At 42.3% G+C, this 15,805-nt stretch overlaps 3 protein-coding genes across 3 annotated transcripts; 2 read left to right on the top strand and 1 right to left on the bottom strand.

The window, feature by feature from the left end:
- Window positions 1-9,187, top strand: LOC308083423 (transmembrane protein 196-like; the record flags this gene model as incomplete). The annotated part of the gene is made up of 4 exons (XM_080425738.1): window positions 1-168; window positions 892-948; window positions 2,014-2,268; window positions 9,020-9,187. 4 exons carry the CDS (start codon window positions 1-3, stop codon window positions 9,185-9,187), a joined length of 648 nt encoding a protein of 215 aa, XP_080281864.1.
- A 3,189-nt stretch (window positions 9,188-12,376) lies between these two features.
- Window positions 12,377-13,081, bottom strand: LOC308084452 (proteasome subunit alpha type-2-like; the record flags this gene model as incomplete). Its single annotated transcript, XM_080427112.1, has 1 exon — window positions 12,377-13,081. The coding sequence occupies one exon, from the start codon at window positions 13,079-13,081 to the stop codon at window positions 12,377-12,379; it is 705 nt and encodes a 234-aa protein (XP_080283238.1).
- Window positions 13,082-13,991: 910 nt separating this feature from the next.
- On the top strand, window positions 13,992-15,605 carry LOC308083422 (uridine-cytidine kinase-like 1; the record flags this gene model as incomplete). The annotated part of the gene is made up of 1 exon (XM_080425737.1): window positions 13,992-15,605. The coding sequence occupies one exon, from the start codon at window positions 13,992-13,994 to the stop codon at window positions 15,603-15,605; it is 1,614 nt and encodes a 537-aa protein (XP_080281863.1).
- Window positions 15,606-15,805: the final 200 nt, after the last annotated feature.

Genomic DNA, 15,805 nt, shown 5'->3' with positions numbered 1-15,805 from the left:
ATGTGCGGTGGCGGGCAGATCATCAGGAGTCTGTTGGTGTTCTCCGTTGTGGAGATGGTGTTCGGTGTGTCCAGTGTGCTGCTCGGTGTGTTTGGTACGGCCCATCAACACCAGGCATCAAACAGGACGATTCTGGCCGACACAGCGCCTATATGGAGTGGAGTGTGTGTACGTAAAACTATAGGTTGTTGTAGTGTTGTTGTACACAACTAGGGCTGGGCAAGATATCAATATTATTTAAAGCGACACTATGTAACTATTTTTTTATGAATAAAATGTAATTTTGTCCAATCTGATATGGTAGAGTATATGTTAATATAACTTATACAAGCTGTATGGTAGTGTTAATGTTAATACAATATAACTACAGTTGGGGTGGTTTTACTTTGTCACCCTGCTCTTCATGTACTGTAGATCGTGTCTAAGGTCATGTCTCGCCTAGACACAGGATCTGACACTGATTTTTAACTGATGGTCAAGATTAAATGTATCCTCTGAGCAAGCAGGCCGGCTCTATTACGTAGCTCAATGGTAAAACATTTCAGCACTTGCACGTGCAGGAAACCAGGTTCAAACCCGGGGTAGAAGAGAAAAGTTACATTTAATATCATGATGTGAGTAGATAATGTCTGGGAATTTTGATATTTTAATATTGTGATATAGCTTAAGAGTTGTATTTTCCTGGTTTTAATCAATTGCGCCTTATTTTTTACTTCAAAAAGAAATGTCAGAAATGTTCAAAAATAGCCATTTTACAAGCTCACAACATGGCTATTTGGCAATGTTTTTGATATTGTGATTAATCAATTGATTTTGTCCAACATTGCACAGTCCTAGTACTGTAAGTATACCTTTCGTTTGAATAACTTCAATTTCAATTTTTTCTTCCAGTTTTTAGTCAGTGGAATGTGCGGCGTGCTGTGTGCCAAAAAGAGATCAGGACTTATTGTAAGTATTTGTACATAATACTGCTATTTCGACAATCGCACACATACAGTAATGCCCTGTTTCCTGTCTCTCTGCACTGTGGACGATCAAGGCAGGATTTAGTGCCCGTGAGCCATCAGTATACCATTTAGCAAGTATAGCTAGTATTGACACACAGCTAAATCTAACTCACCCATCATTAATTTGATCAGCTGTGTTGCTTACATCACAGTGTACTTTAAGTTCCGTGTTCCATGTTCCAAGTTCCATGTTTTTAACCCTGCTATAGTTTTTAACCTAAACTACAAACTCAGCATAGAGGGTTTCATCCCATTTAACCACATAAACCCTGTTATGTTTCTTTGACCGGAGGCCCCTCCAATGTTCTTTTTTTTTCTTTTGCTGATCTACAAGCTTATACTGTAGATCGGCTGTTTTCACTGGATGGATGTTTGCCCGACAGAATGCGGAGCTGCCAAACTAAGGATCTTACGTAGTGTTGATTTTGACTGCAAATTTTGAATCAGATTCAGTCACAGTCTTTTGAATCAAATTCCATTTAGTTTTAGTTATATTTTAGTCATCTGAAATGTTTTACTGTTAGTCTAGTAGTAGTCGACTAAATATCATAAAATTATAGTCGACTAAATCAACTGTAGATTTAGTTATATTTTGGCGGTGCCTTGATGGCATCGTAATGGCTGATTTTACACTTGGTTGCATGCTGAAAATATCAGATCTACAAGCTCACCACGCGTCGCAGCGCGACGCGTGGTGAGCTTGTAGATCTGCTATTTCCAGAGCTCAACACAACACCCGAGCGCAACCAAGCATTGAATGACTTGTCTTTTAGTTCTACTAGATCTCTTCTCCACTAGTCCCTCACCAACATTTTAATCAAGTTTTTATTTGTTGACAAAATTGTCAATATATTTAGTCTTAGTTTCAGTCATCATAGCTTATTTTTTATTTAGTTTTCGTCATTGTAAAAAACTAGTCGACAGACATTTTTCGTCATAGTTTTAGTCGACGAAATCAACACTGGAGTGTATGTATGTTTCCATCTCCGTTCCTTGTCGTCGTCAGATGATCGTATTCTCCACTTGCTGTATCTGCGGCCTGATCAGCGGCATCCTCAACGTCCAGTTTGCGCGCATGGCGTCCAGACAGCTGGCCTCGCTGCCGGCGGTGCGGCTGGCCGCCGTGGGGCTGGTGGGCCTGGGCATCGCCGGCTGCGTTCTGCTGACCTGGCTGACCTGTCGGCTGGCCAGCAGCGAGCAGCAGAGGCTGTTCCAGGAGAGAGACGTCTCGCTGCACCACTCCCACTCGCTGCCCGACAAGGTGAGCAAGCCACAATGATGTTAACGCATGCAAATGTAGCAAACCCATGCAAAATGTGCCTCTACGATCATTAGCATCCCCCCACACACCCACACTCTCTGACATGAACGATAGAGCAAGGGCGCGTTGTGAGCTTGTAGATCTGCTATTTTCAAACATTTTAGTACTTTTACTTTTGGTACTTTAAGTTTATTTTGATGCCAAAACTTTTGTACTTTTACTCAAGTAGCATTTTTAACACAGGCCTTTTACTTTTACAGGCCTAGTATTTTTATATTGTGGAATTGCTACTGTTACTTAATTAAAATATCTGAGTACTTTTTCCACCACTGGTAATAATATGGAAAACGTTAGTGTTTTGTGTTCTTCTATTGCAACACGCAGGACCTTATTGCTGAAAGATCCAGTGTTCTGCAGATGCCATGCGATGAATATCAGTCATCAGTCATCAACACCACTGTGATATAAAGCAGTGGTCCTCAACCAGTGGTCCGGGGACCACCAGTGGTCCTTGAGGGGGTTCCAGGTGGTCCCCAGCTGAATGATGGAGAGTTGGTACCAACCAAATGGACCCTTATCTTTAACTCTTGAGAGTGTCCCTGCACCACTCCCACAGACATGGACCCTCACAGTGGAGTCAGTACTGCTGTATGGGGCTGAGACATGGACCCTCACAGTGGAGTCAGTACTGCTGTATGGGGCTGAGACATGGACCCTTACAGTGGAGTCAATACTGCTGTATGGGGCTGAGACATGGACCCTCACAGTGGAGTCTATGGGGCTGAGACATGGACCCTCACAGTGGAGTCAATACTGCTGTATGGGGCTGAGACATGGACCCTCACAGTGGAGTCAGTACTGCTGTATGGGGCTGAGACATGGACCCTCACAGTGGAGTCAGTACTGCTGTATGGGGCTGAGACATGGACCCTCACAGTGGAGTCAGTACTGCTGTATGGGGCTGAGACATGGACCCTCATAGCACAACAGGAAAGGGCCCTGGATGGAGTCTACACAAGAATGCTACGAACGGCACTAGGTCGGTTTCACATGGACGGACCATATCAGAAATGTGGGGATCTACCACGGGTCACAGACAAAGTCAGAGAGAGAAAGATGAGGCTGGCAGGGCACTGCGTCAGGCACCCGGAACTAGGCAAGCAAACTGACACTATGGGAGCCAACCCAGGGCAAAGCCAGGAAAGGCGAGAAGCTGCACGACCTACTGTACGTAGATGCACTGCGGCGCGACAGCACAGCTAACAACACTGTAGAGCAGGGGTCTTCAACAGGGGGTCCGGGACCCCTAGGGGGTCCTCAGAAATACTGCAGGGGGGCCGCCAAATCTTGGTGTGATAGGAACGTTTTTGTACAATAACCTCTTGAACCCTAGCATCCCTATTCTGAGGGGAACACTAGCTCACACTAGCTCACAACGCCTCGCGCTGCGAGGCATTGTGAGAGCTTGTAGATCTGCTATTTTCAGCAAAGAGGTTTGGTGAAGCTTGTAGATCTGAGAGGTTTTGTAAATCTGAGAGGTTTTGTGAGCTTGTAGATCTGCTATTTTCAGCAAAGAGGTTTGGTGTAGGCTGGGGAAAAAGAGCAGACAAAGTACACGTTTTCTAAGTATTGAGGGTTTAAGCGGTTTAACTGTCTGAAAATACATATTAACATGAATCCAGCAAGCTGTCAAACAAGTCTATGAAGCCATCTATGAAATCTATGAAAAAGTTTCTATTATGTTTTCACATTAGGTGCTGAGTGAAGCACTTTAACAAAGTGGGGTCCTATAGTTAATATAGCATCAGAACCACTTTATCCATTTATATTGGCTATTCAAAAATAGCAGATCTACAAGCTCAAGCTTGTACAGCTGCTATTTTTGAAAATATTTTACAAATATTTAAAATGTTTTTAAAACACAAATCTTCTCTTCTGGGGTCCTTGGCACAAAACCTTTTCAGATGGGGGTCCACGGCCAAATGCATATCAATTTGGAAGGCCTTGGCACAAAAAAGTTTGAGAACTACTGCTTTACAAATCAAGTGTATTCTTATTATTATTATTGAGAGTGAAGAGCTTATGAAGGCTTACTGTAGTACATTGATGTGCGCACTGACATCATAGGCTGTTATTAGTGCAAATATCATTTATCCTTACTGTAAATGATTCAAGAAATATGTATTTATTTATTTTCTTTCTCTCTTTAGTTATTGTATTTCTTTAATGTTTTTCAGCTCTGCTTTTATGTCTTTGAATGACCTTATGGATCACTGCAATGTTTCTTTCATTTTTTGTTTGTTGTGGTGGCTAACCTAATGTCTCCGTAATAAAGCTGTCAATCAAACAATGACAAAATGTTGTATCATTTTTGAGTAGCTCATTGGGAAAATATTCTGGTTTTAGTGGGTGGACTACATAACTAAATACATTTAATATTTAAGTATAATTTTGAAGTACTTTTACTTTACTTGAATATTTCCATTTTACTACTCTACAACTCACAAAGCATCACATCACAAGGCGTTGTGAGCTTGTAAATGTGCTTTAAGTCATTTACTAAAATGCAGTGGTGGAAAAAGTACTACATTTCTTTACTTAAGTAAATTAAAGTATCAATACTAGAATGTAGGAATAATTGGCATAAAAATATACTTAAAGTACCAAAAGTAAAAGTACTCATTGTGCAGAATGTCCCATTTCACAAGTTCAAAATGTATCAAAAAAATCTATCTACAAGCTCACAGTGAGCTTGTAGATCTGCTATTTTCAAATGGCCGAAATATATATAGGGTTGAAGTGGTTAATCTTTGTATGTTTAACTACATTCAAATAATTGTAGTGGAGTAAAAGTACAAAATTTGTCTCTGAGATGTAGCCTAGTGGAGAGTATTGAAAATTGGAAATACTTTATATACAGTAAAGTAACAGTACCTCAAAATTGTACTTAAAGGGATATTTCACTTTCAAAAAAACTTTTGGTTATTTTATCATCTACTCAGGCCTTTGTGAGTCCCCCAGACAGTTTTTAAGTTTCTCGATTCAGTATTTATTTTGATATTCATTTTATCAGACACGCCCCCTTCCTATACAAACCCATTGTAACTTCAAACTCCATTTTAACCATGTTAGATTCATCAAAAACACCCGTCCTTGGTTCTGGTGATTCACCCTGCCCTCCTAATACGTGAGGGGGCCGTGTTTTTTCGATTACTTTTTTCATTTATTTTAAATATTTTTTTTGGAAAATTTAAAAAATGAAATACAATAAAAAAATTCAATAAAATAAATGAAAAAAAATATCGGAAAAACACGGCCCCCTCACACATTAGGAGGGCAGGGTGAGTCACCAGAAACAAGGACGGGTGTTTTCGACGAATCTAACATGGTTAAAATGGAGTTTGAAGTTACAATGGGTTTGTATAGGAAGGGGGCGTGTCTGATAAAATGAATATCAAATATATAAATACTGAATCGAGCAACTTAAAAACTGTCGGGGGGGGGCTCACAAAACCCTGAGTAGATGATAAAATGACCAAAAGTTTTTTTGAAAGTGAAATATCCCTTTAAGTACAGCACTTGAGTACATGTACTTAGTTACTTTACGCCACTGATAAAATGAGAATCCTTCTTTGTTTATTGTTGTTGCTTTGTTTGCATCACGTGATGAAGAGCAACGTTCCTACATTCTAGCTATGAAACAGCTTGTGTGAGCATGTGTAGCTGCTGCCCTCTAGTGGATGAAAAGTATCCCTACACCACAGATCCCTGTAAAAATGAAAGCCACTGTTCATGCCAGGGCACACAAACAGGATAGGTGGGCACTAGCAGGGACATCTGGGCACCTCGATGTAAAATTGGCTATTTTTTGTCCAACATGTTAAGTAAGTAATGTAAAGTATGCATGATGTGAAGATGCATCATCATTATCAGACTTAATTGTATCCTTCAACTTCTTGTTTATGCCCCAAAATGACTAGATATACAGGTTTTGTAGTCATTTGTAGCAATTGTAGAACTATTAGACCTTAATTGTTCAATGTTTAATCATGTGTACTTTACTTTACTTAAGACACATTTTCAAATATATATATTTTTTACATTTTGAACAAAATAGCATGGCATTGCTGTATAACATTTTTGGCAAAAAGTTCAGAAATGTATGTTTGGTAGATTATCTCTCTGTTTCTTGGCCCTGTTGAAACAAAGACACAGCATTTTAACTTAATATAGTAATTTCAGACTGTTCCATGCTTATTTTATCTTCATTTAGGCTACTTATACTGCACTGTAGTCTCCAAATCAAAACTAAAATATTCTAAATTAAAATACCCAAATATAAGGTGTTATTAGCACACCCTCCTTAGAAGGGAGACACAATCTAACTCCCCTAACCTGACGCTGCCACATCCAAGAAGCTTGCGTCACACATTTGTTTCACAGCTGTCTTGAGAAACGTAGTTAGTTACTCAATACTGCCCCCATCTGGCATAGTCAGGTTATAACTCCCCAGCAGCAGCTTCAGATGGGCTCTTTCAATCATCCGGTTTCCCCCCTCCCCCCACACCTGTGCCAGACAAGCAGGTGATTTACACAAAGAAGGCACAAACTCTGTTGTACAATTAAGAAGTAAAATAATGAAATAATCAACTTTTAAATGTCACGTTCCACAACATGGAAGTTGAGTGGAGTTCAGTGTGAAAACGGCTATGTCAATTTTGAAAGGGAATCTAATCATTTTGGTTGTTTTCTTTCTCCAGGTGAGTTAGTTAGCAGTTAATTGTTTTTAGCATTATCATTGAGCAATATGGTGAAGCTGTTGTGTTGTGTGGTGTGTGTGTGTGTGTGTGTGTGTGTGTGCGTGCGTGCGTGCGTGCGTGCGCGCATGTGCGTGCTCATGTGCGTGTGTGCGCGTGTGTGTGTCAGTTTTGGTTAATTCTGATGTGTGTGTAGGCTATATTATTAGCTCATTCCCTGAAGAAGACCTTTCCAGGTCGAAACGTTGGTATTGTATAAATAAATCTTGCAGTGCAGCCTTTTCTTTTACTTCTACTTTTACAGCAATATTATTTTGAAATTTTAATTAACAGACCATTAAGGTGCTGGAAGGTGCTGTGTCCGTGGGTGGTGGAATAAACTCAACAACAGCTGATAAATACTGTAACTGCAAATAGACGATCTTATCTACAAGGTCACAACGTGTTAGGTTGTGATGCTTTATGTCCTTGTGGATCTGATATTCTTGACACATGTTCGCCCCACAATAGGGACGCTAAGGTTCATGTGGTTTTAGGGAAATGATTGAATGTAAGATACAAATATTTCACACTGCCTGGCGTACATTTTTACAGTAAATGAAACCATCATTGGCAAAATGATATTGGAGAAAGTGTTATAACCTGATTAACACGGCTAAATTTACATTTAATCCCTCCAGTTATTTAGGTACATACTATACCAGATAGTGTAGCCCATTGTAATATATTATTATTATTATTATTTTGACAAGTGCATGTTTAGAAATGCCACCAGATAGAGGACAAAATGAAACAATAGAGAAGATATTTCTTTTTACTATTATACAATTTATTTTTTTCACTTTCACACACCTGAAAAGCTGTGACAAATGTTTTGAAACAACCAAGAGAGTTTATCTGAGGATCATAGGCTCATATGGGACCAGCATCTAAAATGTAACTGGAAGCCTGACCTTGCAAGGCCTTAAGTATTCTGTAAAATATAAAAATCAATTCCAGTGAAGAGAAAGTTTCAGTGAAGAGAAGCAAGTATGGGTGTAATGTTTTCAAATGTCTATTTGGTTATTAATAGCAGCTGAAGATTGCACTAGTTGAAGAAAGGAAATAGGCTTTTTTATGGAGTATAGGGAGTTGTAGTAGTCTAAGAAGCTGATGAAATAAAAGCAAGGTCTGCAAATTATGAATTCATAATTGTCTGTTATATTAAGTGCATTACTGTTATGGCAGTAATTATGACATAACTTACAGCAATACACATGAAATGTAATACAATATTCATGTAAAATATTGAAAGTATTTAATGAGAAACTAGAAAATGTGCTCCTCGGAGCACAGGTCTCCGCCAGGCGAGTACTGTTCCTGATTAATCCTGTCTTACCTATTTATATTACATATTGTGATGTCACGTGAAGCTTGACCAATGATAGCTTGGCTGAGACGGACACACACACAAGATGTAAAACATATCTCCACCATGCCTTCGGCCTGGCGGAGACAATCACATTGTAGAGTTTTCTTGGGGTTATATCTCATTTGGTTTAGAATCTATTGAAAATACTAATTACTACTCATTTCTATAAAGACTAATGAATCTTTCTTTCTTTCTTTCTTTCTTTCTTTCACTCAAGGCTTATGGTGTCCCTCCCAACTGCCTCCACAAGAGCCAAGGTGATGACTCAAGACACCCTCGACCCCTTCCTCTTCATTATAGTCCTGGACTAAGCGGTTCTGGACTAAAGTGTAGACGACTCCTTGCTGTACTCTGAACAGACTCTGAAGAGGACACCTGCCTGCTATCTGACCATTTTAGCCTGTAACACCATCCCGGATCATCCTCCTTTAATGACAACAGGAGACAATGCACTGCAAGAAGTAACTGACTTTAAATACCTTGATGGGACATGGGGGCTCAAGAACGTTAAGAAAGAAAGCAATGGCATGGAGGGCTCTGAAGTCCAAGCTTCCCCACCGTATCAAGCTCAGCTCCTTCTCAGCGACTGTTGAGTCTGTTCTCCTACACGGCTGTGAATGCTGGACCCGGAAGTCTACCCTGTTCGGTCACTGCCATCGACACCGGGAGCTTCCAGTCAACAGACTTACTTGTAATGGCAGCCATGTATGAGATGATGGGAGACGCCGCTAGAGGCCTCGTCCTAGGATGACCTAGAGAGAGGAGGGCTCCATCTATCTGTCTATGGGTTCCAAAGTTTGACCCTGACCATCACTTACACAACTGATGAAGTCAAGAAGACGCCTCAAGGTAGGAACCATGTTTAATAGTTATTTGCTGCTGCTTGTGTCGTTTGCTGTGTGTGCTAATGTGTTACAAGCTGCTGCTCTATATTGCTGTCATTTTGGGGCCTAATGACTGGGTGGCAATGTGACATGTTCAGTGACTTTTTCTGGCTCTGGAATTGAAGGCTGATGTGAATCTACAGTGTGTCTGTTCTATTGTGTTGTGTTGTGTTCAGTTCTGTTGTGGTTGTTGTTGAAGGTAGTGAGTTGTGATAGGTTGCAGTCCCAACAGTTTCAAGCTAGAGGTTTTTGAGCTTTGACATAACAGCCATCAATTCCAAATGTTGATTTGGAAATGAAGGCTCATGTGGACCTACAGTATGACTGTTGAGTTGTGTCTGTGAGTTGTGACTGTATTAGTTCATATGATTGGCTTGGTGCACACTGTCTATGTAGGCCTATTGCATTATTCCTCTTTTCTTTTCTTTCTTTCTTTCTTTCTTTCTTTCTTTCGGCGGGCTCTATTTTTCTTTCATTCTTTCTTGTGGGGGGCCAGGGGCCCATGGCTTCCAAAACTGTGACCCTGGCTACACAACTGAAGAAACCAGCAAAATATAAATAAAATAAAATATGAAGTAACAAGGAAACCTTGTTTTATTTTTGCTGATGTTGTATGTTGTGTGCACCAATGTGATGCAAGCTGTTGCTCTATTGCTGTCATATTGTGTGCTCTGCATGCAATTGAAGGCTGATGTGAATCTACTGTGTGTCTATTGTGTTGCTATGATTTGTGACAGGGCAACGTATACTGTATGTGTATGAGGCTCTTGGTCACTTGAATTATCCTATGTGTGAGTTCGCCATTTACTTTCAAGTTCAAGCTTGAGGTTTTGATAGCTCTGACGTACTGTAACAGCCTTCAATTACAATTCCAAATGTAAACCAGTATAAAAAGACGCATGTTTCTGTTAATTTTCCTTGATTGATAAAAAAAGAAAATTGCATATTCTGCGTTGTGAATATTACTCATGCACACATCGCGATGTAAAAGAAAATATCATGTAACCCCATGCTATATACTATACGCGCGCACGCTCACACTTTTACTTTCCCTCAAAACACTCACTCATCATTACATAACTCACACACCCTACATCTCATTCTAAAGCACTACAGTGAAAACAATTGTTTTTAGCTTTATTGTGTTTTTATCCTTTGGACTGCATGTGGTGTGTAAATATATGTAACTATTACATAATGTAAAGTCAAATCAAACTTGGTAGGTTACTATTGGTGTAATAACCCGAGTCAAAGCCAGTAGATGCTGAGGGGATGGATGGGCATTACCAGAACACCTTTTTAACAACAAATACTTTGCCTTGTTTGCATTTGTTATGTGCTGAAAGTGTGATTGTGAGACTGTTTCGCCAAACAGTGAGTGGAATCGTTACTAGGGATGTTAATGGTAGCCTACAGTTTTCTTTTGCTAGCCAACATGTCAAAGTGTGCTATTATGTACTCACAGTGTTTATGGTTGGTCCAATAGAGAGTGATGAGAGAAGAACAACCCAGAACTTGGGTTAATTTCTCTCTCTATCTGCAATAACAATAAACAACACAACCTGTATAAAAGCAAGCAGGCAATGATGATAATAATAATAATAATCTAAGCAAAGACTAAATATTACCCTGGGTCTACAGACACCAGTGCAATACTCCTTAACTGACGAGATAAGGATAGTGATATTTCATTGGTTGGTCATGAAATAGGTGTGTGATATTTGATTGTGGCTAATGTGTGGTATTGTATTATATCTTATGGACAAATCATATAGGAACTTTATCCTACTCAGAAGGCCATAATATCAGTTACCTCAGTTTACTTGAACTTATAACAATAATCACTTAGCTATAAACAGTAAAAAGACATTATGAACACTTTATTCTGTAAACATTTCTTCTTAGCTTTATTTTCTTTTTTTTGGGGGGGGGGTGCACAATAGAAACCTGAATATTTGTGTAATTCTCTTAAAAAATTGAATTACACATTTCTGTGCAGTAGTACAGTAGGTAAAGGACTGGAAAAGCATATTACTGTTTCTATTAGGGCTTCATGGGGATATGACTTCAAATCAATATCAAACTTTTGCCTCAATTACGATTAATGATGCGCAATGAGACGCGTTGTGAGCTTGTAGATCGGCTATTTTCACTATTTTTGTACACCACCATTGTACAACAACATAATACAGGATTAAGTGGTTAATGAGACTAATCGATTTAGTCGATTATAAAGAAATCGATTAGAATCTTTTTTATTTATTTACTATATCAAATGCAAAACGTGCTTCTCTGTTATTGGTTCTAAATGTCGGTTTTGATGTATCTTCAGTTAATTTCCCAGCCCTAGTTTCTATTGTGTTGTAATAATTGTAATAAGTAGAAAGCATGTCCCCAGTGTAGCTCACATTCTCTACCAGAGACACTCTGACATCATCAATATGAGATCAAATTTTTCGTTTTACCTCTCCTGCTCTACCCTACGTCTATCCTCTCTTCTATCGAAAGCCACAAATAATTGATCGCACAAAAAAAAAACCTGGCCGGCGTCCCAGCACGTGACCAGTGACATGGGTGCAAGGGCCTGGGCTTCACGCCCTGGACCATCGCTCATTTGCACATCATGGCCAATTAACCTTGTGGGAGCCCTGATTCTAGTTTTTGTAAGGGGGGCTAGGTGATGTTGATCACAACCCAACCAGCACATTATTGATTGGTCCTCAGTAAGGGGAATTTTCAAGCTGTATAGGCCAAATTAAGAGACATCTATTATGCTGATATTTTGTATATTCTTTCTGATATATATTGAGTCTTTCATATTATGACATAGGATTAGAAACTATAACGGTTGTATGGTTAATTTGGTCCCTATTCTAAATGTGCCATCCAGTGCAACCAAATGGACCCGTAAGGATCAACACTGAGGATTTTACAGTGTAGATTAGGGTATCAGAGATACATATATGGGAAAAAAAATCTAACATTTGGGAGTCCGTGTCCTAATGCATATCAAACTGGGAGTCAGAAAACAAAAAACATGTTTGAGAATCACTGACTTAGGCAATGGCAGCCAGGTAGTCTTTGACCTCAGCTGGGCTCAATCGTCTGAATCCGGCCTCGTTACAGATTCCCACCTCGATGTTGTTCTCCGTCATCTGGCCTTCGAAGCTCTCCTTCAGCGTCAGGATGGCTATGTGGATGGCATCCTCCAGTTCCAGGTCGTCGTTGTACCTCTTCTCCAGGAAGGTCTTCCCGCTGACGTAGTTCTTCCCCATGGCCGTGGCTTTCCACGCAAAGTACGCCCCGGACGGGTCCGACTGGAACAAGTACGACTGGCCTTCGTCCCACCCGGCGATGAGCAGCGACACGCCGAAGGGACGCACCCCGCCGGACTGCGTGTACTCCTGCATCACGGAGGCCACTTTCTGGACCAGCTGGCCCGTGGGGATGGGCTCCCGGTAAACCAGGTAGTACTGCTGGGCTAACTTCCTGGCTCGACGCACCAACACCCGGTAGTCAGGCCCCATGCCGCTGTAGACCATTCCTATGTGTTTGGTGACGGGTTCCACCTTGTGGACACTTTGCTCGTCGTGCAGGATGGACTTCTGTTTCTTCTCCGTTGCGAGGACCACCCCGTTTGAGGCTTTGATCCCCACTGACGGAGCCCCGCCCGCGACCGCTGCCAGGGCATACTCGATCTGCACCAGTTTACCAGTAGGACTGAATGTGGTCAGTGAAAACCCATAACCCTGCTCAGCCATCTTGGTTGGGCTCTGAGAGACGTATTGGAGTAGAAGTATAAAGTATCACAAAATGGAAATACTCAAATTAAAAGTACCCTGAAAATTGACTTTACTTAGTACAGTAGTGCACCACTGTCCAGGGGGGGAAACGTGAAAGGTCCTAAAGCTGAGATCTGTGATATCAACACACGGAGAGTCTTCACTTTGCTCTGGAAGTCAGCATCAGTTTAAATAGTCAGACGTGATGTAGTTTACGATAACCGTATATGGCTTTGAACATGTCCTTCGGTCTTGCCCAAATAAGGCGTTTCACAGTGATGTCATGAATATGACATCAGTCTTGTCCAGATATGGAATTCCGAACGGCTCTGTACTGGCCCCCAAGTACTCTGATAACGGCTATACTTTTATTATTATTAGTTATTAGTTATTTTCACACGCTTTTGGGAACGAATCGTATAGAACAGTGATTCTCAACATTTTTCATTTTCAAGGACATCCAGTTTGTAAAATCTTCTATGAGAGTGTATGAGAGTGTGCCTGTAAGTGTCCAATGTGCCATTTGGTTCCATTTTTATACTCTCAGAGTTACACCCATAAGGCTTTCAAATATTTAACTTCAATTTTATATAATAATGAACGTGAATAACTGATGGGCTGAATTGTTTCCCAAATATGGTGTCATACCTCATAGATACATCATAGATGACCAACGTCATTGACTGGCCACATGAAGCTGAGATCCACATGGGAACCACGCCATTTTTACACCGCATCCGTTGGCGAGGTTTACATTTCTGACCACAAACGTCTAGCAAAGCCAACTATGGTTATTATATGTTCCGATCTCATATGTGATTGGCTGAGAGGCGTAACCTATGTCACACCTCAATGGACAGACTAGATATTTAAACGTTAACGTATAACAATGTCTGCCATGAGTCGAGGAAGAATGTTATCAAAGATGAAAGGTGATGATGAGAGGGCCTCCACGGTATCCAACAGCAGAGATGTAGAGGGATCCAAGGACAAGCTCCTCCCCTCAGCAAACAAGGTTCTGTCGCCAAGGACACGGACCACCAGCCAGTCAGAGCCCCCTCTGCTGCGTACATCCAAACGGACCATCTATACCGCCGGACGCCCCCCGTGGTACAACGAACACGGAACCCAGTCCAAAGAGGCCTTCGTCATCGGCCTGTGTGGTGGGAGCGCTTCGGGAAAGACCACCGTAGCCAGGAACATCATCGAGGCTCTCGACGTGCCGTGGGTGGCCCTGCTCTCAATGGACTCCTTCTACAAGGCACTGACCCCGGAGCAGCACGGTCTGGCCGCCAGTAACAACTACAACTTTGACCACCCCGAAGCGTTTGACTTTGACTTGCTGACCGACACGCTGCGCAAACTCAAACTGGGAAAGAGTGTGAAGATCCCGGTGTATGACTTCGCCACACACAGCCGACAGAAGGAGTGGAAGACGGTCTACGGAGCCAGTGTGATCATCTTTGAGGGCATCATGGCCTTCGCATATAAAGAGCTCTTGCAGTTGTTGGACATGAAGATCTTCGTGGAAGTGGATTCTGATATCCGCCTGGTGCGACGGCTGAGGAGAGACAACGCAGAGAGGGGCAGGGACATCAAGTCGGTCATCGAGCAGTACAACAAGTACGTCAAGCCGGCCTTCGAGCAGTACATCGAGCCCACCATGCGCATGGCGGATATCGTGGTACCGCGAGGCGGTAACAACATGGTGGCCGTTGATCTGATCGTGCAGCATGTCCACAGCCAGTTGGAGGAGAGGAAACTGCTCTGGGATATGGCGGCCCTGGCCTCGGCACACCAGGCCCAGCCCCTCCCCCAGACGCTCAGCGTTCTGGAGAGCACGCCGCAGGTGCGCACCATGCACACCATCATCAGGAACAAGGAGACTAGCCGCGACGAGTTTATCTTCTACTCCAAGAGGCTGATGCGCCTGCTGATCGAGCGGGCGCTCTCCTTCCTCCCCTCGCAGGTCCGCGTGGTCCAGACACCCCAGGGAGAGGACTACGAGGGCAGGACCTTCCACGGGAAGAGGATAACGGGCGTGTCCATCCTGCGAGCCGGCGAGACCATGGAGCCCGCCCTGAGGGCCGTCTGTAAAGACGTCTGCATCGGCAAGATCCTCATCCAAACCAACCACGACACGGGAGAGCCGGAGCTTCACTACCTGCGTCTGCCGAAGGACATCAGCGAGGACCACGTCATCCTGATGGACTGCACCGTGTCCACCGGCGCTGCCGCCATGATGGCCATACGGGTGCTGCTGGACCACGATGTCCAGGAGGCTCAGATCTTGCTGGTGTCTCTGCTGATGGCAGAGATGGGGGTTCACTCGGTGGCCTACGCCTTCCCCCAGGTCCAGATCATCACCACCGCCGTGGACAAGAAGGTGGACAACCTCTTCCATATCATCCCCGGAATAGGAAACTTTGGGGATCGATACTTCGGAACGGGAGCGCCCCCGGACTGCGGCAATGAAGAGACTGATGTGTCCAGTTACTTGTAGTGTTCGGATGTGGATAAACCCATTAAGACCTGAGCCCGACTCTACAAATGCCTTCTAAATCAGTGGTTCTCTTTTTGTGCCAAAAGGACCCCCAAAATGATGTATTTGGCCGCGGATCCCCCCCCTCCCATCTGAAAGGTTTTTACCAGGGACCCCCCAGAAGAGAAGATTTGTGTTAAAATTATTCAAAATTATTCAAC

The sequence above is a fragment of the Gymnoscopelus braueri genome, assembly GCF_963280865.1.
Source record: "Gymnoscopelus braueri genome assembly, chromosome: 4".
Classification (NCBI taxonomy): domain Eukaryota; kingdom Metazoa; phylum Chordata; class Actinopteri; order Myctophiformes; family Myctophidae; genus Gymnoscopelus; species Gymnoscopelus braueri.
The sequence above is the reverse complement of the archived record's forward strand: the minus strand, read 5'-3'. Positions and strand labels throughout refer to the sequence as shown.